The following is a 24969-nucleotide window of genomic DNA, read 5'->3' as shown; positions in this document are numbered from 1 at the left end:
TACCTGGCTTCGCCATACTTCCTGTGTGCCTCCCCCAAGACATTTTTGGGGCTGCCTCTCGGGCTTCCTTGCCAGCCGTGTTCGCTTCGCCAACCTCATTCTCCTGTAACCTTCCGCGCACTGCTCCATCGAATCCCAGGCGGGCTCCGGCACTCTCCCTGGGTCGACCGCCCACCTGTCTATCTCTTCCCAAGTTGTGTAGTCCAGATTCTGCTCCCATGTCCCGAAATCCTGACATCGCTGTTGCTGTTGCCCGTTACCACGCCGCTTGGTCCTGTTGTGGTGGGTGATTCTGTCACGGTTTACTTCTGTTGAAGGAAAGGTGGACAGAAACGCATTTGTGTTCATCTTGATATTTAATTCAAGAAAGTACTGAACACTGAATACAAAAACAATAAACAAATAACGACCGTGAAGCTAAATGAGAACTGTGATGACACAAGCAATCAACATAGACAATCGCCCACAAACAAACAGTGCAACCCAGGCTACCTAAGTATGATTCTCAATCAGAGACAACTAACGACACCTGCCTCTGATTGAGAACCATACTAGGCCGAAACATACAAATCCCCAAATCATAGAAAAACAAACATAGACTGCCCACCCAACTCACGCCCTGACCATACTAAATAAATACAAAAACGAAGGAAATAAAGGTCAGAACGTGACAGTATCCCCCCCCAAAGGTGCGGACTCCGGCCGCAAAACCTTAACCTATAGGGGAGGGTCTGGGTGGGCGTCTGTCCGCGGTGGCGGCTCTGGCGCGGGACGTGGACCCCACTTCACCATAGTCTTGGTCCGCCTAATTGTCCGCCTCCGTGGCTTCCTAACCACGGCGACCCTTCTAAATGACACCACTGGACAGAGGAGCAGCTCGGAACAGAGGGGCAGAAGCTCTGGACAGAGGGGCGGAGGCTCTGGACAGGGGGGGCGGAAGCTCTGGACAGAGGGGTGGAAGCTCTGGACAGAGGGGCAGGGGCTCTGGACAGAGGGGCAGGGGCTCTGGACAGAGGGGCAGGGGCTTTGGACAGAAGGTCATCGCCTCTGGGCTGAGGGGCTCTGGCGCCTCTGGGCTGAGGGGCTCTGGCGGCTCCTGGCTGACTGGCAGCTCTGGTGACTCCTGGCTGACTGGCGGCACTGGCGGCTCCTGGCTGACTGGCGGCACTGGCGGCTCCTGGCTGACTGGCGGCACTGGCGGCTCCTGGCTGACTGGCGGCACTGGCGGCTCCTGGCTGACTAGCGGCACTGGCGGCTCCTTGCAGACTGGCGGCACTGGCGGCTCCTTGCAGACTGGCGGCACTGGCGGCTCCTTGCAGACTGGCGGCGCTGGCGGCGCTAAGCAGACGGGTGGCTCAGGCGGCGCTGGGCAGACTGGCGGCACTGGCGGCGCTGGGCAGACTGGTGACTCTGATGGCGCTGGGCAGATGGGTAGCTCAGATGGTGCTGGGCAGACTGGCGACTCTGATGGCGCTGACGGGAAGCTCCGGCAACGTTGGAGAGGAAGGCTCTGGCAGCGCTGGACTGAGGAGCTCTGGCGCCTCTGGAATGAGGGGCTCTGGCGCCTCTGGACTGAGGGGCGGGAGCTCTGGCAGCGCCGGACAGGCGGGACGCACTATAGGCCTGATGCGTGGTGCCGGCACTGGTGGTACTGGGCCGAGGACACGCACCTCAGGGCGAGTGCGGGGAGCTGCCACCGGAGTGCTGATGCGTGGAGGTGGTACCGGATAGACCGGACCGTGCAGGCGCACTGGAGCTCTTGAGCACCGAGCCTGCCCAACCTTACCTGGTTGAATGCTCCCGGTCGACCTGCCAGTGCGGCGAGGTGGAATAGCCCGCACTCGGCTATGCAGGCGAACCGGGGACACCATGCGCAAGGCTGGTGCCATGTAAGCCGGCCCAAGGAGACGCACTGGAGACCAGATGCGTAGAGCTGGCTTCATGGCACTTGGCTCGATGCCCACTCTAGCCCGGCCGATACGCGGAGCTGGTATGTACCGCACCGGGCTATGCACCCGCACTGGGGACACCGTGCGCTCCACAGCATAACACGGTGCCTGCCCGGTCTCTCTCGCCCTCCGGTAAGCACAGGAAGTTGGCTCAGGTTTCCTACCTGGCTTCGCCATACTTCCTGTGTGCCTCCCCCAAGACATTTTTGGGGCTGCCTCTCGGGCTTCCTTGCCAGCCGTGTTCGCTTCGCCAACCTCATTCTCCTGTAACCTTCCGCGCACTGCTCCATCGAATCCCAGGCGGGCTCCGGCACGCTCCCTGGGTCGACCGCCCACCTGTCTATCTCTTCCCAAGTTGTGTAGTCCAGATTCTGCTCCCATGTCCCGAAATCCTGACATCGCTGTTGCTGTTGCCCGTTACCACGCCGCTTGGTCCTGTTGTGGTGGGTGATTCTGTCACGGTTTACTTCTGTTGAAGGAAAGGTGGACAGAAACGCATTTGTGTTCATCTTGATATTTAATTCAAGAAAGTACTGAACACTGAATACAAAAACAATAAACAAATAACGACCGTGAAGCTAAATGAGAACTGTGATGACACAAGCAATCAACATAGACAATCACCCACAAACAAACAGTGCAACCCAGGCTACCTAAGTATGATTCTCAATCAGAGACAACTAATGACACCTGCTCTACTCAAAATACAAAAAATACACAGCAACATAACGAGCCCACTAATAGGACCGATATACAAAGAACAATCACTCACAAACAAAACATGGGGAACAGAGGGTTAAATAATAAACAAGTAATTGGTTGAGTGAAGCCAGGTGTGAAACACAAAGACAGAACAAATGGAAATAAAAAATGGATCGGTGGTAGCTAGAAAGCCGGTGATGTTGACCGCCGAACGCCGCCCGAACAAGGAGAGGGACTGACTTCGGCGGAAGTCATGACAGTACCCCCCGCTTGACGCGCGGCTCCAGAAGCGACCACGGGGACCACCCGGAGGATGAGGCGCAGGGCGATCCGGATGGAGACGGTGGAAATCCCTTAGCAACAATGGGTCCAGGACGTCCTCCACTGGCACCCAGCATCTCTCCTCCGGACAGTACCCCTCCCACTCCACGAGGTACTGAAGGCCCCTTGCCAGACGCCTCGAGTCCAGGATGGCTCGAACAGCATAAGCCGGGGCCCCCTCGATGTCCAGAGGAGGCGGAGGAACCTCCCGCACCTCAGCTTCCTGGAGTGGACCAGCCACCACCGGCCTGAGGAGAGACACATGGAACGAGGGATTAATACGATAATCTGGGGGAAGCTGTAACCTGTAGCATACCTCGTTCAGGACTTTAAATGGCCCCACCAACCACGGGCCCAGCTTCCGGCAGGACAAGCAAAGGGGTAGGTTCCGGGTTGAGAGCCAGACCCGGTCCCCCGGTGCGAACACGCCTCGCTGCGGTGGTGGTCGGCGCTCGCTTTTTTCCGCCTCACGGCCCGTTGTAGGTGCACATGGGCGGCGTCCCAGGTCTCCTCCGAGCGCTTAAACCATTCATCCACTGCAGGAGCTTCGATCTGGCTCTGATGCCAAGGAGCCAGAACCGGCTGATACCCTAGTACGTACTGGAAAGGAGAGAGGTTAGTGGAGGAGTGGTGGAGTGAGTTTTGGGCCATCTCTGCCCAGGGGATGAACGCCGCCCACTCCCCCGGCCGGTCATGGCAATATGACCACAGAAACCTACCCACACCCTGGTTGACTCTCTCCACCTGCCCGTTACTCTCAGGGTGAAAACCTCAGGTGAGGGTGACCGAGACCCCCAGACATTCCAGGAATGCTCTCCAGACCCTGGACATGAACTGGGGACCCCGATCAGAAACTATGTCCTCAGGCACCCCGTAGTGCCGGAAGACGTGTGTGAACAGGGCCTCCGCAGTCTGTAGGGCCGTAGGGAGACCGAGCAAAGGGAGGAGACGGCAGGACTTAGAAAACCGATCCACTACGACCAGGATCGTGGTGTTGCTCTATGAGGGAGGAAGATCCGTCAGGAAGTCCACCGACAGGTGCGACCACGGCCGTTGTGGAATAGGTAGGGGTTGTAATTTCCCTCTGGGAAGGTGCCTGGGAGCCTTGCACTGGGCGCACACTGAGCAGGAGGAAACATAAACCCTCAAGTCCTCGGGCAAGGTGGGCCACCAGTACTTCCCACTAAGCCAATGCACTGTCCGACCGATGCCAGGATGACCAGAGGAGGGTGACGTATGAGCCCAATAGATCAAACGGTCGCGGACAGCAGACGGAACGTACAGGAGCCCAGCTGGACACTGGGGGGGAGTGGGCTTTGTGCGTAATGCCCGCTCGATGTCCGCGTCCAGCTCCCACACCACCGGTACCACCAGGCAAGAGGCCGGAAGTATGGGAGTGTGATCCATGGGCCGCTCCTCTGTGGCATTCATCCGGGACAGTGCGTCTGCCTTAGCGTTCTAGGAACCTGGTCTGTAGGATAGAGTGAAAACAAAACGGGTAAAGAACATAGCCCACCTTGCCTTGTGAGGGTTCAGTCTTCTCACCGCCCGGATGTACTCCAGATTGCGGTGGTCAGTCCAGATGAGAAAAGGGTGGTTAGCCCCCTCAAGCCAATGTCTCCACGCCTTCAGAGCCTTGACAACAGCCAACAGCTCCCGGTCCCCCACATCATAGTTTCGCTCCGCCGGGCTGAGCTTCTTCAAAAAGAAAGCACAGGGGCGGAGCTTTGGTGGTGTGCCCGAGCACTGAGAGAGCAGCCTCGGACACGTCCACCTCCACTATGAACGCCAAAGAGGGATCCGGATGAGCCAGCACTGGAGCCGAGGTAAACAGAGCCTTCAGGTGACCACTGCAGCCGCACCGGTCCCCCCTTCAGCAGTGAGGTAATAGGAGCTGCTACCTGACCAAAACCCCAGATAAACCTCCGGTAGTAGCTGGTAAACCCTAGAAACCGCTGCACTTCCTTTACCGTGGTGGGAGTCGGCCAATTATGCACGGCTGAAATTTGGTCACTCTCCATCTCCACCCCTGATGTGGAAATGCGGTACCCTAGGAAGGAGACGTACTGTTGGAAGAACAGACAATTCTCAGCCTTGACGTACAGATCATGCTCCATCAGTCGACCAAGCACTCTGCACACCAGGGACACATGCTCGGCGCGTGTAGCAGAGTATATCAGAATGTCGTCAGTATACACCACTACACTCTGCCCGTGCAGGTGGCGGAAAATCTCGTCAACAAAGGCCTGGAAGACCGATGGAGCATTCATCAACCCGTACGGCATGACGAGGTACTGCCCGAAGGTGGTACTAAATTCTGTCTTCCACTCGTCCCCCTTCCGGATAAGCATTAGGTTGTAAGCGCTCCTGAAATCCAATTTTGTGAAGAAGTGCATTGACTTGATCGCACTGGCGATGAGAGGCAGCGGGAAGCTGTACCTCACAGTAATCTGATTGATCCCTCGATAGTCAATACACGGGCGCAGACCCCCATCCTTCTTCTTCACAAAAAATAAACTCGAGGAGGCAGGTGAAGTGGAGGGCCGAATGTATCCCTGTCCCAGGGATTCAGAGACATATGTTTCCATAGCCACCGTCTCCTCCTGTGACAGAGGATACATGTGACTCCTGGGAAGTGCTGCGTCTACCAGGAGATTTATCGCACAATCCCCCTGTTGATGAGGTGGTAATTGAGTCGCCCTCTTCTTACAGAAGGCGAGAGCCAAATCGGCATATTCTGAGTGGATGCGCATGGTGGAGGCCTGGTCTGGACTTTCCACCATAATAGCACCGATGAAAACCCCCACACACCTACATCAGCACTCTCGTGACAACCCCTTGAGAGCCCTCTGTTGCGACGAAATAGTTGGCCCACTCCAGGGCTTTGCCTGAGAGGCAGGAGACGAGGGAGGACACGCTCTCACGCCCCGAAGGAGCCGGGTGGACGGTCGCCAGGTAGAGCTCCAGCTGGAGTAGAAATCCCTGGCATCCGGCAGCTGTTCCATCATACTCCCTCAGGAGCATGAGTCGAATCCCGCTGGGACCGGGTTTTTTTTTTTTTTTTTGGGGAGAAGCTGTAAAGTAACCTTTTGGTCCTAGACTTGGTGCTCCGGGTACTGCTTGCCATGCGGTAGCAGAGAAAACAGTCTATGACTTGGGTGACTGGAGTCTCTAACAATTCCTCTGACACCGCCTAGTATGTACTTCATGGATGGCAGGAAGCTTGGCCCCAGTGATGTACTGGGCCGTATGCACTACCCTCTGTAGCGCCTTAAGGTCAGAAGCTGAGCAGTTGACTGTCTTTGTGTGTTTGGACCATAATAGTTTGTTGGTGATTTGGACACCAAGGAACTTGAAACTCTCGACCCACTCCACTACAGCCCCATCAATGTTAATGGGGGCCTGCTCTGCCCGCCTTTCACTGTAGTCCACGATCAGCTCCTTTGTCTTGCTCACATTGAGGGAGAGGTTGTTCTTCTGGCACCACACTGCCAGGTCTCTGACCTCCTCCCTATAGGCTGTCTCATCGTTGTCATTGATCAGGCCTATCACCGTTGTGTCGTCAGCAAACTTAATGATGGTGTTGAAGTCGTGTTTGGTCACGCAGTCGTGGGTGAACAGGGAGTACAGGAGGGGAGTAAGTAGACACCCCTGAGGGGCCCAGTGTTGACAATCAGCATGGCAGACATGTTGTTGCCTACCCTTACCACCTGGGGGCGGCCCGTCAGGAAGTACAGGATCCAGTTGCAGAGGGAGGTGTTTAGTCCCAGGATCCTTAGCTTAGTGATGAGCTTTGTGGGCACTACGGTGTTGAACGCTGAGCTGTTGTCAATGAACAGCATTCTCACATAGGTGTTGCTTTTGTCCAGGTAGGAAAGGGCAGTGTGGACTGCGATTGAGATTGCACCATCTGTGGATCTGTTGGGGTAGTATGCGAATTGGAGTGGATCTAGTGTATCCGGGAGGATGCTGTTGATGTGAGCCATGACCAGTCTTTCAAAGCACTTCATGGCTACCAACGTGAGTGCTACGGGGCGGTAATCATTTAGGTAGGTTACCTTCGCTTTCTTGGGCACAGGGACTACAGTGGCCTGCTTGAAACATGTTGGTATTACAGACTCTGTCAGGGAGAGGTTGAAAATGTCAGTGAAGACACTTGCCAGTTGGTCCGCGCATGCTCTGAGTACACGTCCTGGTAATCCGTCTGTCCCCGCTGCTTTGTGAATGTTGACCTGTTTAAAAAGGTCTTGCTCACATCGGCTACCGAGATCAATATCACACAGTCGTCCAGAACAGTTGGTACTCTCGTGCATGCTTCAGTGTCGCTTGCCCCAAAGCGAGCATAAAAGGCATTTAGCTTATCTGGTAGGCTCGTGTCACTGGGCAGCTCGCGTCTGGGTTTCCCTTTGTAGTCCATAATAGTTTTCAAGCCCTGCCACATCCAACGAGTGTCAAAGCCTGTGTAGTAGGATTCAATCTTAATCCTTGTATTGACGCTTTTCTTGTTTGATGTTTCGTCTGAGGGCATAGCGGAATTTCTTATAAGCGTCTAGCCCTTAGCTCGATGCTGCCTGTAATCCATGGCTTCTGGTTGGGATATGTATGTACGGTCACTGTAGGGGAGAGGTCGATGATGCACTTATTGATAAAGTCGATGACTGGGGTGGTATACTCCTCAATACCATTGAATGAATCCCAGAACATATTCCAGTCTATGCTAGCAAAACAGTCCTGTAGCATAGCATCTGCGTCATCCCGAATTGAGGGAGTCACGGGCACTTCCTGCTTTAGTTTTTGCTTGTAAGCAGGAATCAGGAGGATATAATTATGTTCAGATTTGCCAAATGGAGGGCGAGGGAGAGCTTTGTATGCATCTCTGTGTGTGGAGTAAATGTGGTCTAGAGTTTGTTTCTCCTCTGCTTTCACATGTGACATGCTGGTAGAAATGAGGTAAAACAGATTTAAGTTTACCTGCATTAAAGTCCCCGGCCACAAGGAGCACCGCTTTTGGATGAGCATTTTCTTATTTGCTTATGGCCTTATAGAGTTGGTTGAGTGTGGTCTTAGTGCCAGCATCGGTTTGTGGTGGTAATTAGACGGCTCCGAATAATATAGATGCTACATGTATTCTATTCACCACCAATAGACAGACAGCGCTCCACTCTCAATGTCCCTCCCTGTTTTTTGTCTCAAATAGCACACACTGCTAAATACTTAGGATATGACAATGAGAGAGAGGGGGAAGAGTGTAGCCAAACTCCCCCTCCTCTGAGGGATGAGTGCACATGGGTGTGTTTGTGTGTAAGGGTGTGTGTTTGTGTATATGTGTGTTTATTTACTTTGTGTGTGTTTCTGGTTGTACATTTGAAGTTGTGTGTGTGAGAGTGAGAGCTCACTGTAGGTTTCATAATGTTGATGGTGATTCTAAACCTCATGGGTCTTGGTGTTATTGGAAGATTACACTGTCAAAACCTAATATGATTGTGATAGTCTCTGAGATGAATAAACAAATCAACAGTAATGATTAGGTTTGATCCACTATTTCAATCATAAGAGGTAGATGTGTGACAACAGTGAGATTAATAATTTCATCCGTTTACTTTTCCACAATAACAAATGCAGTGCCTTAGACTGCTGCGCCACTCAGGAGCCCTAAAGACAACTAAGACAACACTAGTGTACTTAAACACAATGTACAGTAGGGGAGAGTGGGGTAAGCCAAAGGGATAAGATGAGCCACCCTTGTTTCTAGGAAACAACATGTATAATTTGACTAAATATTTAGGAAAGAAGAAACCACATGGGAAAATAGGTAGTTTTGTTTTATTATTTATTATTAAGTCAATTAACAAATCATTTGTTTTACAATATTGGCCTACCCTGGCAATCCCTCCCCTAACCCGGACGATGCTGGGCCAATTGTGCACCGCCATATGGGACTCCCGATCACAGCCAGTTGTTATACAGCCCGGGATTGAACCATGGCCTGTAGTGACACCTCTAGCACTGAGATGCAGTGCCTTAGACCACTGTGCCACTCAGGAGCAAAGTTAGGGTGTCAGGATAGCAGGTAGCCTAGCAGTTAGAGTGTTGGTCCAGTAACTGAAAGGTTGCTGGTTTGAATACCTGAGCTGACAAAGTGAAAATATGTTGATGTATCCTTGAGCAAGGCACTTAACCCTAATTTGCTCCAGGGCTGTACTATTATGGCTGACACTGTAAAAAAAAAAAACATTTCACTGCACCTTTCTGACAATGTATATTTTTTTAAGTACAATGTGTTTGTTAGCCTGTATTAAAATATGCTTACATTTATTCAAGAACAAAAAAGTGATTGTGATTGTGTTGAATTGTGTTTGGGAAATAAAGATAGACATGGTTTTAAAAAGCTAGTGGTCCTTTTTCATTCAACACAGATATTCTTTGGCAGCTTAACTTACCATGTCCCGCAACTCAATTTACTCCATGCCCAGGGTACTGCAAGTTGTGCCAAGAGACCACTTTTGTTTGGACAAGCTGTGTTTACAAAACTGTAAAGTTTACATGAATTCTGAGTATTTCCAGGGATACTCAACATCCTGAAATATATGTAGATATCTTTGTTAGAAATAACAGTACATTTCCCTTTACGGAGTGATGCTGAATGTAAGATATTACTCAACTTACCCCACATGTACATGCATGTCTCTTTCCAAGCTACTCTTGGTAATTTCACTCAAACAAAGCATTATGTTCTATAAGCTTGAATAATGAACGTTATAGTAATTGTCTGTTGCATGCAACGTTATTGAATTATTCTCTTCTAGCCAAAGAACACTGTAAAATAACACATTTTCTTCACATATCCACGGCCCGACAATTACAGAGAAAATCAATATGATGGCAATGTCTATATTTGTTACTTGATGTGGAACATTCCGTGTCAAAGTTTCGGAAGCCTCAAATTAACTTTAATTAAACTTTGTAGTTGAATAGTTATTGACAGATGAAGGGACATATACAGTCTTAGAAAAAAGGGTTCCAAAAGGGTTTCTGGTTTTGGGTTCCACGTAGAACCCTCTATTGGAAAGGAAACCCAAGAGGTTTCTATTTGGAACCAAAAAGGTTCTTCAAAGGGTTATCCAATAGCGATAGGCAAAGAACCATTTTAGGTTCTAGATAGCACCTTTTTCTCTAAAACTGGAGATGGTTAAAATAGAATGCAGAGAGAAAGAGAGAGAGAGATAGATAGATATCACGGAGGCTTAATAAGGAGTGAAGTGGATTGTTTCAGATCGCTTTCTGGTTGGGTGACTTTTTAAAAACCTGCACAGTGTCTGGGAAATGAGAAGAGGGAGGAGAAGGATTGTGCGTGCTTGTGTGTGCATGTAAATATAGCTGGGAATGTTTCATTTTCTATGTCAGATAACACACACACGTGTTTGTTTTTCTATTATTTTCTAAACCAAACTATTTATTCCCATTCAAATGAGAAAAAGTCTTATAGTCACATACAGATATAGAGGGAATGTGAATCCTTTAAACTAGCCTACATCAAGTACTTTACAGTACAGTGGTAGTGGATTGAAAGGCAGTGTAGGAAGAAAGAAAGAAAGATAGAAAAAAGAAAGAAAGAAAGAAAGAAAGAAAGGAAGAAAGAAAGGAAGGAAGGAAGGAACAGGTCAACATAGAGAAGCTATAGAAGCTTCTCCCAGGTTAAAGTAGGTTCTGATACACAGCCCGTTTTAATGACAGTTAATCAAAGATAGAAGACGGGTGAGAAGAGAGGCACAGAGAGCGAGGAAGAGAGAGAGAGAAGGGGATAAAGAGAGAGAGAGAGAGAGAGAGAGCGAGAGAGAGAGAGAGAGAGAGAGAGAGAGAGAGAGAGAGAGAGAGAGAGAGAGAGAAAAGGAGAGCGAGAGGAGAGAAGAGAAAGAGAGAACTGACAGAGTGAATCTATTAGGAGTGGATGTTCTGACACATAATTTGTGGAAAAAACTGCCAAGACACTTCCAGCGAAGAGTGATGATAGTCTGCTTTTGACTAGATTTATAAAAGACTAATTGCACACCCAAACTGTGGGCATGCTGAGATTAACAGTGATGCCCATCTTCATTATCGCTCCATCCAAAGCTTCAGATGAATGGAAAATGGTTGTGATTATACATGACAGGCTTTGACAAGCCGTTGCATATGGAGAAACTAAAACAAAATCTGTCCTCCCAGTCTTTTGTGAAAGAATACATGCCTGATCGAGTGGTTTAGGTTGTTTGAAGGTAGAAGTTCATACGTTTCGAAGATGCTCTTCAGAAACCCTGCCATGCCATTGGTCGATCTATATCTGAGAGGCTTTGGAACTGATTGGAGGAGACAGAGCAGATTTAGCCAATCATAAAGAGGGGTGACCTGGAGCCAGGGTTTTGTTTCTTGATTGGCAATTGGGATTTGTGTCTTTCTCTGGTCCATCTGTTGAGATTTGTGGCCCGTTCCTCCACACTGGGCTTATCTGTGTGCGTGCGCGCACACACACACACACACACACACACACACACACACCAGTGGAGGCCAAGGAGGGGAGGACGGCTCATAATATTTGCTGGAAGGGAGTCAATGGAATGGTATCAAACATGTGGTTTCCATTGGTTGAAACCATTCCATTGACTCCATTCCAGCCATTACTATGAGCCGTCCTCCCCTCAGCAGCTTCCACTGACACGCGCGCGCTCACACACACACACACACACACACACACACACACACACACACACACACACACACACACACACACACACACACACACACACACACACACACTTGAATAGAGACTTCAAGGGCTTGCTCAAGGAATGCCAAATCTGTCATCTGTATCATTACAGAGCAGAGGGAGCAATGTCAAGTCTTTGAAGGACATAAGAATAACATTGTTGTCTCCCTCTAGCTGTACAAACTTGTATGACTAATATTTGCATAGAAATAATTTGATGCAACTTCGACCCTGGACTTCCCTTAGACACTGAATATACTGTTGTATCTTATTCTTTCATAAAGCAGTAGCCTACATTTTGAACTTAAACTAAGTGTACAAAACATTAATAACGCCTTCCTAATATTGAGTTGCACCCCCTGTTGCCCTCAGAGCAGCCTCAATTCATTGGGGCATGGACTGTGCAAGGTTTCAAAAGCAGTCCACAGGGATGCTGGCCAATGTTGACTCCTATGCTTCGTCCAGTTGTGTCAAGTTGGATGGATGCCCTTTGGGTGGTAGACGATTCTTGATACACATGGGAAACAGTTGAGCGTGAAAAACCTAGTAGAGTTGTATTTCTTGACGCAAACTGGTGTGCCTGGCACCTACTACCATACCCCGTTCAAAGGCACTTAAATATTGTGTCTTGCCCATTCACCCTCTGAATGGCACACATACACAATACAGGTCTCATTTGTCTCAAGGCTTACAAATCCTTCTTTAATCTGTCTCCTCCCTTTCATCTATACTGACTGAAGTGGATTTAAGAAGTGGCAATAAGGGATCACCTGGATTCACCTGGTCAGTCTATTTCAAGGAAAGAGCAGGTGTCCTTAATGTTTTGTACACTCAGTGTAGGTGTAGTTTATTTTGTTTTTCTCTTAATAACACGTTTCCCTATTTCTCCTCTCTCTCATCCTCGTCCTCCCAGGTGTCAGATCGTTGTGACTATGTGTTTGTTAATGGGAAGGAGACGAGGGGGAGGATGAGGATGGTGCTCAACTTCACCTACAGCTACCTGAGTGCCCAACTGGAGATGAGTGTGTGGATGCCCCGCCTCCCCCTGCTTATCGACATAGCCAACCCCGAACTCAGCCAGATCAAGGGCTGGAGAGTCCCTGTGGCCGCCGGCACCAAGAGGTCAGTAGTTTTACCAGATAGTGAGATGTATTACCTGGTTCAAACTGCTTGGGAAATTGACTTAAACAGTGATTGCGATGCAAAGTAAAATACTAACTTTCAAGAATCATCTTCAAGCATCTTGTTAATTTTGATGGTTGTATCACCACCTCCCACATATTTACCACTTATTTTTGAAGTAGTATCTTCATCTGGCAGTTTAGAATAACTGTGAGAATGCTAATGTCTTAATCATGACACCTACACCTTTCCTCTTCCCATCACTCCCCTGTCTATGGCCACTGCTGTGATCAGGATACCCAGGTGACGTCGGTGGCCTCTCTGAGGGAAAAATTTGACTTTCAATTACTGCCATGACTCTGTCTCTCATTTCTGTCGCTGACTCACTTTCTGTTAGCCAGGCGCAAGACTAACATATCTGTTATCACCTCCACAACATTCTGGAAATGTCCTTACACAGCCTTGTTTCTGTTTGTTGTGAAAGCAAGATTTATTGGTTGCAAAGCCATGTCTGAACAATGAAGAAAGAGAGAGAAGAATAGAGTTTGAGTCTGTCTTTTATTTTCTCTCATTGTTATAGTACGGGCAATTAAATTTGGGCAATTAAGCTTGAGTTCTTTAGCTTGAGGCATATGTTCTGTAGATTGTTCAGTTACCTTGCACAATGCATGCTTGAATCCACTTCAACATACATCATTATCCCCAATGCACTGTGCAACCCTTTAACCCTGGGGCCACCAGGTGGCGTTCTAACACATATGCCCCTGCTTTCATGGCCCTCTCTGAGCCCATGATCACTCTAGTCCAGTGGGTAGGAGAGGTGAAATGGCCAGTCGAGTCGTGGGTCTGAAAGCGAGCTCATTATACGCCCAGACCTTATCTGTCCTGACGGTCATCAGTGAGAACACGGCTTGCATGCTTTTGTCTGCGCCCTGCTGCAAATGTCACCTCGATTAGGCTGACGTGTGTGTCATCCCTCCGGTGAAGAGGTGGAGGGGGGAGGAATGGGGGGCCCGGGCACCTACGCCAGTCAGCTCCAGCATGTTAACCTGTCAGTCTGTTTTTCTGGCTGGATGGCCAAGCATCATTAAACCTAATGGAAGTTGTCAGTGTCGCACTTCGCCCAACCACCTGGCCTGGCCCAGAGAACAGAGGGGGATGGGGAGGGGGTTGTTTTTAAAGAAAACGAATTCAGTGGAGAAAGAACGAGAGAGAGGGTGTGAACTGAGTGGAGAGAGAGAAAGAGAGAGATTTGAATGAGAAAACATGTAAGGTAGAGAGAACGAGAGAATGGAGATTGGAGTGGTATCAGGATAATGGCTGTGGCCTCCATGTTTATGGTTTTTCACATTGCTACACTGTTTACAGGAGTTTAGAGTCTCTGGCCCACGTTCTGTCTGTCATTGGGCTGAAGACAGGTGCCTCTCCCTGGTCTGTACTTTACCTAATCAGCCCTATTGCTGCTGTATGGGGTTCATCACAGTAGATGAAAAAGACTCAACCTGGTCTAAGATAATTTCATATTATTCTGTATGTAACTCTGAGACACTCCATTTAGTATGAAACTGTATGTTACCTTTGGTATGGTTACTTAAAACCTCTTAAGGATTACCCCCTTTTTTTTAAATGTTTGCCTAAAATTACATACCCAAATCTAACTGCCTGTAGCTCAGGCCCTGAAGCAAGGATATACATATTCTTGGTACCATTTAAACGGAAACACTTTGAAGTGTATGGAAATGTGAAAGGAATGTAGTAGACTATAGCACAATCAATCTGGTAAAAGATAATACAAAGAAAAAACCAACAGTTCTTTAGTATTTTTTTGTACCATCATCTTTGAAATGCAAGAGAAATGCCATAATGTACTATTCCAGCCCAGGTGCAATTTAGATTTTGTCCACTAGATGGCACCAGTGTGTGTGCACAGTTTTAGACTGATCCAATGATCCATTGCATTTCTGTTCAAAATGTTGTATCAAGACTGCCCAAATGTGCCTAATTTGTTTATTAAAACTTCTTAGGGATAGCCCCCCTTTTTTTCAATTTTCGTCTAAATGACATACCCAAATCTAACTGCCTGTAGCTCAGGACCTGAAGCAAGGATATGCATTTTCTTTGTACCATTTGAAAGGAAACACTTTGAAGTTTGTGGAAATGTGAATTGAATGTTGTAGAATATAACACAATAGAAGACCACAATCTGGTAGAAGAAAATACAAAGAAAAAACCAAGCAGTGTTTGTTTTACCACCATATTTGAAATGCAAGAGAAAGGTCAATACTTTGGGATCGGTTTCCCTTCCACGGTTGTGTTGCACTAACGTAAGCTAATGCGATTAACACGAGGTTGTAAGTAACAAGAACATTTCCCAGGACATAGATATATCTGATATTGGCTGAAAGCTTAACTTATTGTTAATCTAACTGCACTGTTCAATTTACAGTAGCTATTACAGAGAAAGAATACCATGCTATTGTTTGAGGAGAGAGGACAATTTTGAACATGAAAATGTATTAATGCAAAAACGAAAGGAGGGTGGTTCGTCGGGGTGGATGGATAGATGGGTGGGTGCATAACAGAAACGGCTAGCAACCGAAAGGCTGCAAGTTTGAATCTCATCACGGACAACTCTAGCATTTTAGATAATTTGCAATTTTTTAACTACTTACTACTTTTTAGCTACTTTGCACCATAACCTAACTCCTAAACTTAATCTCTACCTTAAAACTAGCCCCTATCATTAGCCACCTAGCCACCTAGCTAGAATTCGTAACCAGCTAAATTTAACTAAATGTAATCGAAGATTTAATCTATGTAATCCCCAAAAGTAGTTATTCATCATGAGAGGGCCATAAACATTATTAACTAGTAATGCTGCATACTCAAAGAAAGGTTCAAATCTCACCTTTCTGGTAAAAATAGTTATAAATTGCTGAGGTGTAGTCATTTTTGAGGATTCAGTATAAAATATAAAATATTAATATATATTACATATTTTATATGATATATTTCCTATTCAACAAGACTGTATGAATTTGGCTTGAAATTACTTATATGCTTTCTAAATATAGCATAATAAAATTATAAAATGGCTAACTGTAAGATTTTACCTTCCTTTTATCTGTAAAATACATATTTGTATGTTTAGTGTTAGAGACATTTTACATAATATAACATGTCATACTAAATGGAGTGTTCAGATTTACATACAGAATAATACAAAATACTCTGAGACCAAGTTGGAAGACTGGGTCCCTATAGGCCAGGCTTTCAATCTCTCTTTCAATTCAAACAATGGCAAATATTATAGGAGAAGATAGAGACAGAGAAGTCAGAGTAATGGAGGAATAGAATAGAGTAGATCATTTTTTATAAAAACTAAAAACACATTGCAAGTAAACATATTTTTACTCTGAAATTTGGTTGCATTGTATTTATTTGATATTTTGCTCCGGAGTAAACAAATACCCACGTTCAAATGTGTCTGTGGTAACTGCAGTAAACTGTGTAAACTTTAAGGCTCCTTTTATTCTGCTTCTTAACAAGCGCTTTTCTTTTTCTTTTCTCCAGGTATGAGAGGGTGAGTGAGGATGATGGTGATGAAGTGGACAGTGAGAGGACAGAGAGTGGCTGTGTCCCTCAGTACCAGAGCACCACGGTGCGGGTCCTCACACACTTTATGGCCCTAGGAGCTGATGGGCTGGGCCAACAGGACTTCCTGCTGGGCAGTGATTGGCAGGTGGACGTGACTGACCTGGTCCAGGATTCGCTGAGGGTGGAGGACCAACGTGTGGCCCGCCTACTGAAGGGACAGGTCCTGATGGGCCTCAGCACCGGCATAGCCAAACTACAGGTGAGAGAGACAGAGCGAGAGAGAGAGAGCGAGAGAGAGAGAGAGAGAGAGAAAGAGAGAGAGAGAGAGAGAGAGAGGGAGATAGGGAGGGTGTGATCGAAAGGGGGAGAGAGAGATAGTGGGGGAAAGAGTGATAATGAGAGTATTCGTTTGTGAGAGAGAGCAAGGGAGAGAAAGAAACAACATGATTAAGAGAGAGTGAGAGAAAGAAAGAAAGAAAGAGAGCACCTGCTTGGACAAAATAATAGAGGATGGGGAGTGGAGGAGGAACGATTGGAAAATACAAAGTAGACCGAGGCTCGTTGCAAGGGAGACTTTAAAAAGGCAACAGAATCGATCTCGGCACAACATAAACACTTAGCCAATCAGGGCCTGACAAAGCAACGTGAGACTGCGGCACGGCCAATAAAGGCTCCTGAGTCTCTGAGGGCATGTAGGCTCACACACCACACTCACATGCCCCATCCCATTTAGATCATTACTGTGTCCACTTACGGTGTAAAACACAATCGATCAAGCTTTTCCCCAACAGCACAACAGCTTTGCCAAGGCCTGAGCCATGGACCTGCATCTCTTCTCCTTATTGATGAGTTTCAGTTGTGTGTGTCGGTGTACAATGCCCTATTACCTTTATGTTATCCCGGTTGTCAGTTGAGAACCTTTTCTCATTTCCAATGGCGACCTTGGCCCAGAGGCAGAAGCAGAAGCGAAATTGATAGAAATCATATCAATGGTTGCACTGTGTTGACCCTCTATTTTTTTTGCGTCCTTTTGGATGGTTTGAGAATGTCTATGACTCAATAAGAGTGGAGAGGCACATTATGAATGTTAACGGCAACCTTGATAACCCTGTAATTATTCACTCTGCTACAAAGCCATCATGTCACTGTCCCTCCCCTACTGTGCTATTATAGGGGGCTTATCTTTATTTAACCAGGTAGGCCAGTTGAGAACAAGTTCTCATTTACAACTGCGACCTGGCTAAGATAAAGCAAAGCACTGCGACAAAAACAACAACACAGAGTTACACATTAACAAACGCACAGTCAATAACACAAAAGAAAAGAAAAATAGAAAAATCTATGTATAGTGTGTACAAATGTAGGAGAGTAGGGAGGTAGGCAATAAATAGGCCCTAGAGGCGAAAACTAATTAAAATTTAGCTGTAATGGCTCTCATCGGTGGAAGGAAGAGTGGACCAAAGCGCAGCATGGAAAGTGTTCATGATATTTATTTTCAAGAAACACTCAAACAAAAATAACCAATCAAAAAAAATGAAAGCGAACAGTTCCGTCAGGCACAGACACTAAACAGAAAATAACACCCCACAAAACTCAAACGGAAAATCACAACTTATATATGATCCCCAATCAGAGACAACAATAGACCTCTGATTGGGAACCACACTCGGCAAAACAACAAAGAAATAGAAAACATAGATTTTCCCACCCGAGTCACACCCTGACCTAACCAAACATAGAGAATAAATAAGGATCTCTAAGGTCAGGGAATGACATTAGCATTAATATTGGAGTGAAAGATGTGCAGATGATGATGTGCAAGTAGAGATACTGGGGTGCAAAAGAGCAAGAGGGTAAGTAATAATATGGGGATGAGAAAGTCGGGTGTGCTATTTACAGATTGGCTGTGTACAGGTACCATCGGTAAGCTGCTCTGACAGCTGATGCTTAAAGTTAGAGAGGGAGGTATAAGACTCCAGCTTCAGAGATTTTTGCAATTAGTTTCAGTCATTGGCAGCAGAGAACTGGGAGGAAAGGCAGACGACACAAAGAGAGGTTGATAATTTTAGAAAGAGAGGGTCCAGATTGTCTAGCCCAGCTGATTTGTAGGGATCCAGATTTTGCAGTTCTTTCAGAACATCAACGGTCTGGGTGAAGGAGGAGCGGGGGTGGGGGTGGGGAGTTGCTGCAGTGGTGCTGAGATGTTGGTCGGCGTAGGGGTAGCCAGGTGGAAAGCATGGCCAGCCGTGGTAAAATGCTTAATAAATGATCAATTATAATAGATTTATCGGTGGTGACAGTGTTTCCTATACTCAGTGCATTGGGCAACTGGGAGGAGGTGCTCTTATTCTCCATGGACTTTACAGTGTCCCAAAACTTTTTGGAATTAGTGCTACAGAAAGCAAATTTCTGTTTGAAAATGATAGCCTTAGCTTTCCTAATTGACTGAGTAAATTGGTTCCTGACTTCCCTGAAAAGGGAGGCTATTCGATGCTAATGCAGAATGCCACAGGATGTTTTTGTGCTGGTCAAGGGCAGTCAAGTCTGGGGTGAACCAAGGGCTATATCTGTTCTTAGTTCAACATTTTTTGAATGGGGTATGCTTATTTAAGATGGAAAGGAAAGCACTTTTGAAGAGCAACCAGGCATCCTCTACTGACGGGATGAGGTCAATATCCTTCCAGGATACCAGGGCCAGGTCAATTAGAAAGGCCTGCTCGCTGAAGTGTTTTAGGGAGCGTTTGACAGTGATGTGGGGTGGTCATTTGACTGTGGACCCATTATGCACGCAGGCAATGAGGTGATCGCTGAGATCCTGGTTGAAGACAGCAGAGGTGTATTTAGAGGGCAAGTTGGTCAGGATGATATCTAAGAGGGTGCTCATGGTTACGGATTTAGGGTTGTACCTGGTAGGTTCCTTGATAATTTGTGTGATATTGAGGGCATCTAGCTTATATTGTAGGACGGCCGGGGTGTTAAGCATGTCCCAGTTTATGTCACCTAACAGTACGAACTCTGAAGATAGATGGGAGGACGATAAATTCACATATGGTGTCCAGGGCACAGCTGGGGGATGAGGTGGGTCTATAACAAGAAGCAACGGTGAGAGACTTGTTTCTGGAATGGTGGATTTTTAAAAGTAGAAGCACAAATTATTTGGCAGTTCTAGCTTGTCGGAAAATTTTATATTTAGGGATGGAAATTTCAGGATTTTTGGTGGCCTTCCTAAGCCAGGATTCAGACATGGCTAGGACATCCGGGAATGCGGAGTGTGCTGAAGCAGTGAAAAAAAAAACTTAGGGAGGAGGCTCCTAATGTTAACATGCATGAAACCAATGCTTTTTTTTTTTTTTTTTGTCAACAAATGAGAGCGCCTGGGGAATTGGAGTGATGCTGGGGGCTGCAGGGCCTGGGTTAACCTCTACATCACCAGAGGAACAGAGGGAGGAGAAGGATAAGAACACGGCTAAAGGTTAACTCTTGGAACTACTGTTACAGGAATTAAATTCCCATATGTTTTAATACCCAATTAAAATTAAACACTCTGTCAATTCCTAAGAATTTGTAAGACTCTTATTTGCATAAAATGGACAGAGACCAGTTTCAAAATCAATCAGCAGCATTTATTCTCGAGAGTACTGAACATGATACAGTTTACCACAGGTTATAAACTGAAAATGACGTCATTAGTTTTCGTACCATCCCGTCTCATCTCCACTCCAGTACAATTGCTGTATAGTTCTCAAGCCTTCCCACATCGTCTCTCCCTACTTAGATAATTTACGACCAAGCCAAGGTCTGCCTGTGTAGATAAGCATTCTAGCCAGTCTGACTATAAGTTCATTCATTTCTACCAAGGAAAAGACAGTTCTTGATTAATTAATTAATTCTTGATTATATTTACACACATTATATTCAGTACTAGGATTAAAAGAAAATTCATACATCTATACTGTAACATAATAGTATTCTGATTAGTCAGTCCTGATTGAAATGTATTCATAATTAGTCATTATTAATAAAAAATCCCTTAACAACTACCCATCCCGGATCCGGGAGAATTGTCATCAACTGACACTAAGTAGCATAACACAACGGACAAAAAATCTTACTAGAAAATATTGATATTCATGAAATCACAAGTGAAATATATTCAAACACAGCTTAGCCTTTTGTTAATCACCCTGTCATCTCAGATTTTGAAAATATGCTTTACAGCCAAAGCAAGACAAGCATTTGTGTAAGTTTATCGATAGCCTAGCATAGCATTATGCCTAGCTAGCAGCAGAAAAATCAGAAAAGCAATCAAATTAAATAATTGACCTTTGATGAGCTTCGGATGTTTTCACTCACGAGACTCCCAGTTAGATAGCAAATGTTCCTTTTTTCCCCAAAAATTAGTTCTTCACGTTTGGCTGAGAAAACGACCGGAAATTGCGGTCACGACAACGCCGAAAAATATTCTAAATTAGCTCCATAATATTGACAGAAACATGGCAAACGTTGTTTATAATCAATCCTCCAGGTGTTTTTCAAATATCTATTCAAATATATATCAACTGGAACAGAGCTTTTTTCAGTAAGACCGGGTTGGAAAAATGGCTACCTCTGTCTTTTGCGCGAGAAATACACAAAGAGCCATCAGGTGGACACTGACAGAATGTTGTCGTTCAAAATAAAAGCCTGAAACTATGTCCTGTGATACAAGACACATTAAGGAAGCCATAGAAAAGGAATCTTGTTGATATCCCATTCACTGCTCAATAGGGAAGCATAGGAAGGGACTCTTTGTTACGGTGCGTGAATGAGGACCCAAAAGCGAATTAACCTAAACAGAGCTTCTTTAATGACAAAACATAGGTAGGCTCAGATGGACCGGCAGATTCCGACAGGACAGGACAAGGTTGCAGCAAACATGACGATAGTCTGGTTCAGGCATGAATAACACAAACAAGAATCCGACAAAGACAGAAACAAAAACAGAGAGAGATATAGAGGACTAATCAGAGGGAAAAAGGGAACAGGTGGGAAAAGGGGTGACGAGGTAGTTAGGAGGAGACAAGGAACAGCTGGGGGAAAGAGGGGGAGAAAAGGTAACCTAAAACGACCAGCAGAGGGAGACAGGGTGAAGAGAAAGGACAGAAACAAGACACAACATGACAATACATGACAGTACCCCCCCACTCACCGAGCGCCTCCTGGCGCACTCGAGGAGGAAACCTGGCGGCAACGGAGGAAATCATCGATCAGCGCACGGTCCAGCACGTCCCGAGAGGGAACCCAACTCCTCTCCTCAGGACCGTACCCCTCCCAATCTACTAGGTACTGATGACCACGGCCCCGAGGACGCATGTCCAAAATCCTACGGACCCTGTAGATGGGTGCGCCCTCGACAAGGATGGGGGGGGGGGGGGGGGAGACGAGCGGGGGCGCGAAGAACGGGCTTAACACAGGAGACATGGAAGACCGGGTGGACGCGACGAAGATATCGCGGAAGAAGAAGTCGCACTGCGACAGGATTAATGATCTGAGAAATACGGAACGGACCAATGAACCGCGGGGTCAACTTGCGAGAAACGGTCTTAAGGGGAAGGTTCTGAGTGGAGAGCCAAACTCTCTGACCGCGACAATATCTAGGACTCTTAGTTCTACGCTTATTAGCAGCTCTCACAGTCTGCGCCCTATAACGGCAAAGTGCAGACCTGACCCTCTTCCAGGTGCGCTCGCAACGTTGGACAAAAGCCTGAGCGGAGGGGACGCTGGACTCGGCGAACTGAGATGAGAACAGCGGAGGCTGGTACCCGAGGCTACTCTGAAAAGGAGATAGCCCGGTCGCAGACGAAGGAAGCGAGTTGTGGGCGTATTCTGCCCAGGGGAGCTGTTCTGACCAAGACGCAGGGTTGCGAAAAGAAAGACTGCGTAAGATGCGACCAATAGTCTGATTGGCCCGTTCTGCTTGACCGTTAGACTGGGGGTGAAAGCCGGAAGAGAGACTGACGGAAGCCCCAATCAAACGGCAAAACTCCCTCCAAAATTGAGACGTGAATTGCGGACCTCTGTCCGAAACGACGTCTGACGGAAGGCCATGAATTCTGAAAACATTCTCGATGATGATTTGTGCCGTCTCTTTAGCAGAAGGAAGCTTAGCAAGGGGAATAAAATGAGCCGCCTTAGAGAACCTGTCGACAACCGTAAGAATAACAGTCTTCCCCGCTGACGAAGGCAGTCCGGTGACAAAATCTAAGGCGATGTGAGACCACGGTCGAGAGGGAATGGGAAGCGGCCTGAGACGGCCGGCAGGAGGGGAGTTACCGGACTTAGTCTGCGCGCAGACCGAACAAGCAGCCACGAAGCGACGCGTGTCATGCTCCCGGGTGGGCCACCAAAAACGCTGGCGAATGGAAGCAAGCGTACCCCGAACGCCAGGGTGGCCGGCTAACTTGGCAGAGTGAGCCCACTGAAGAACGGCCAGACGAGTAGGAACGGGAACGAAAAGAAGGTTCCTAGGACAAGCGCGCGGCGACGGAGTTTGAGTGAGTGCTTGCTTTACCTGCCTCTCAATTCCCCAGACAGTCAACCCGACAACACGCCCCTCAGGGAGAATCCCCTCGGGGTCAGTGGAGGCTACTGAAGAACTGAAGAGACGAGATAAAGCATCAGGCTTGGTGTTCTTAGAGCCCGGACGATAAGAAATCACGAACTCGAAACGAGCGAAAAACAGCGCCCAGCGCGCCTGACGCGCATTAAGTCGTTTGGCAGAACGGATGTACTCAAGGTTCCTATGGTCAGTCCAAACGACAAAAGGAACGGTCGCCCCCTCCAACCACTGTCGCCATTCGCCTAGGGCTAAGCGGATGGCGAGCAGTTCGCGGTTTCCCACATCATAGTTACGTTCCGACGGCGACAGGCAATGAGAAAAATACGCGCAAGGGTGGACCTTGTCGTCAGAGAGGGAGCGCTGAGAAAGAATGGCTCCCACGCCCACCTCTGACGCGTCAACCTCGACAACGAACTGTCTAGTGACGTCAGGTGTAACAAGGATAGGTGCGGATGTAAAACGATTCTTGAGGAGATCAAAAGCTCCCTGGGCGGAAACGGACCACTTAAAGCACGTCTTGACAGAAGTAAGGGCTGTGAGAGGAGCTGCCACCTGACCGAAATTACGGATGAAACGACGATAGAAGTTCGCGAAGCCGAGAAAGCGCTGCAGCTCGACGCGTGACTTAGGGACGGGCCAATCAATGACAGCTTGGACCTTAGCGGGATCCATCTTAATGCCTTCAGCGGAAATAACAGAACCGAGAAATGTGACGGAGGAGGCATGAAAAGAGCACTTCTCAGCCTTCACAAAAAGACAATTCTCTAAAAGGCGCTGGAGGACACGTCGAACGTGCTGAACATGAATCTGGAGTGACGGTGAAAAAATCAGGATATCGTCAAGGTAAACGAAAACAAAGATGTTCAGCATGTCTCTCAGGACATCATTGACTAATGCCTGAAAGACAGCTGGAGCGTTAGCGAGGCCGAAAGGAAGAACCCGGTATTCAAAGTGCCCTAACGGAGTGTTAAACGCCGTCTTCCACTCGTCCCCCTCCCTGATGCGCACGAGATGGTAAGCGTTATGAAGGTCCAACTTAGTGAAAAACCTGGCTCCCTGCAGGATCTCGAAGGCTGAAGACATAAGAGGAAGCGGATAACGATTCTTCACTGTTATGTCATTCAGCCCTCGATAATCTATGCAGGGGCGCAGGGACCCGTCCTTCTTCTTAACAAAAAAAAACCCCGCTCCGGCGGGAGAGGAGGAGGGGACTATGGTACCGGCGGCAAGAGCTACAGACAAATAATCTTCGAGAGCCTTACGTTCGGGAGCCGACAGAGAGTATAGTCTACCCCGGGGGGGAGTGGTTCCCGGAAGGAGATCAATACTACAATCATACGACCGTTGTGGAGGAAGAGAGGTGGCCCTGGACCGACTGAACACCGTGCGCAGATCGTGATATTCCTCCGGCACCCCTGTCAAATCACCAGGCTCCTCCTGTGAAGAAGAGACAGAGGAAACAGGAGGGATAGCAGACATTAAACATTTCACATGACAAGAGACGTTCCAGGAGAGGATAGAATTACTAGACCAATTAATGGAAGGATTATGACAAACTAGCCAGGGATGGCCCAAAACAACAGGTGTAAAAGGTGAACGAAAAATTTAAAAAGAAATGGTTTCGCTATGATTACCAGAAACAGTGAGGGTTAAAGGTAGCGTCTCACGCTGAATCCTGGGGAGAGGACTACCATCCAGGGCGAACAAGGCCGTGGACTCCCTTAACTGTCTGAGAGGAATGTCATGTTCCCGAGCCCAGGTCTCGTCCATAAAACAGCCCTCCGCCCCAGAGTCTATTAAGGCACTGCAGGAAGCTGACGAACCGGTCCAGCGTAGATGGACCGACAAGGTAGTGCAGGATCTTGAAGGAGAGACAGGAGTAGTAGCGCTCACCAGTAGCCCTCCGCTTACTGATGAGCTCTGGCTTTTACTGGACA

The 24969-nt window shown here is 47.4% G+C and overlaps 1 protein-coding gene across 1 annotated transcript in view; it reads left to right on the top strand.

Moving 5' to 3' along the window:
• Positions 1-24969, top strand: part of LOC110522892 (transmembrane protein 132C-like) — a 125813-nt gene that overhangs the window by 83931 nt on the left and 16913 nt on the right. The window contains exons 5-6 of the mRNA XM_090236667.1: positions 12629-12837; positions 16411-16693. Coding sequence (XP_090092793.1) covers positions 12629-12837; positions 16411-16693 — 492 coding nt within the window. The remainder of the gene's footprint in view (positions 1-12628; positions 12838-16410; positions 16694-24969) is intronic.

Source organism: Oncorhynchus mykiss, chromosome 5 (assembly GCF_057628025.1).
Source record: "Oncorhynchus mykiss isolate SJ-2025 chromosome 5, ASM5762802v1, whole genome shotgun sequence".
In the NCBI taxonomy this organism is placed as follows: domain Eukaryota; kingdom Metazoa; phylum Chordata; class Actinopteri; order Salmoniformes; family Salmonidae; genus Oncorhynchus; species Oncorhynchus mykiss.
The sequence above is the reverse complement of the archived record's forward strand: the minus strand, read 5'-3'. Positions and strand labels throughout refer to the sequence as shown.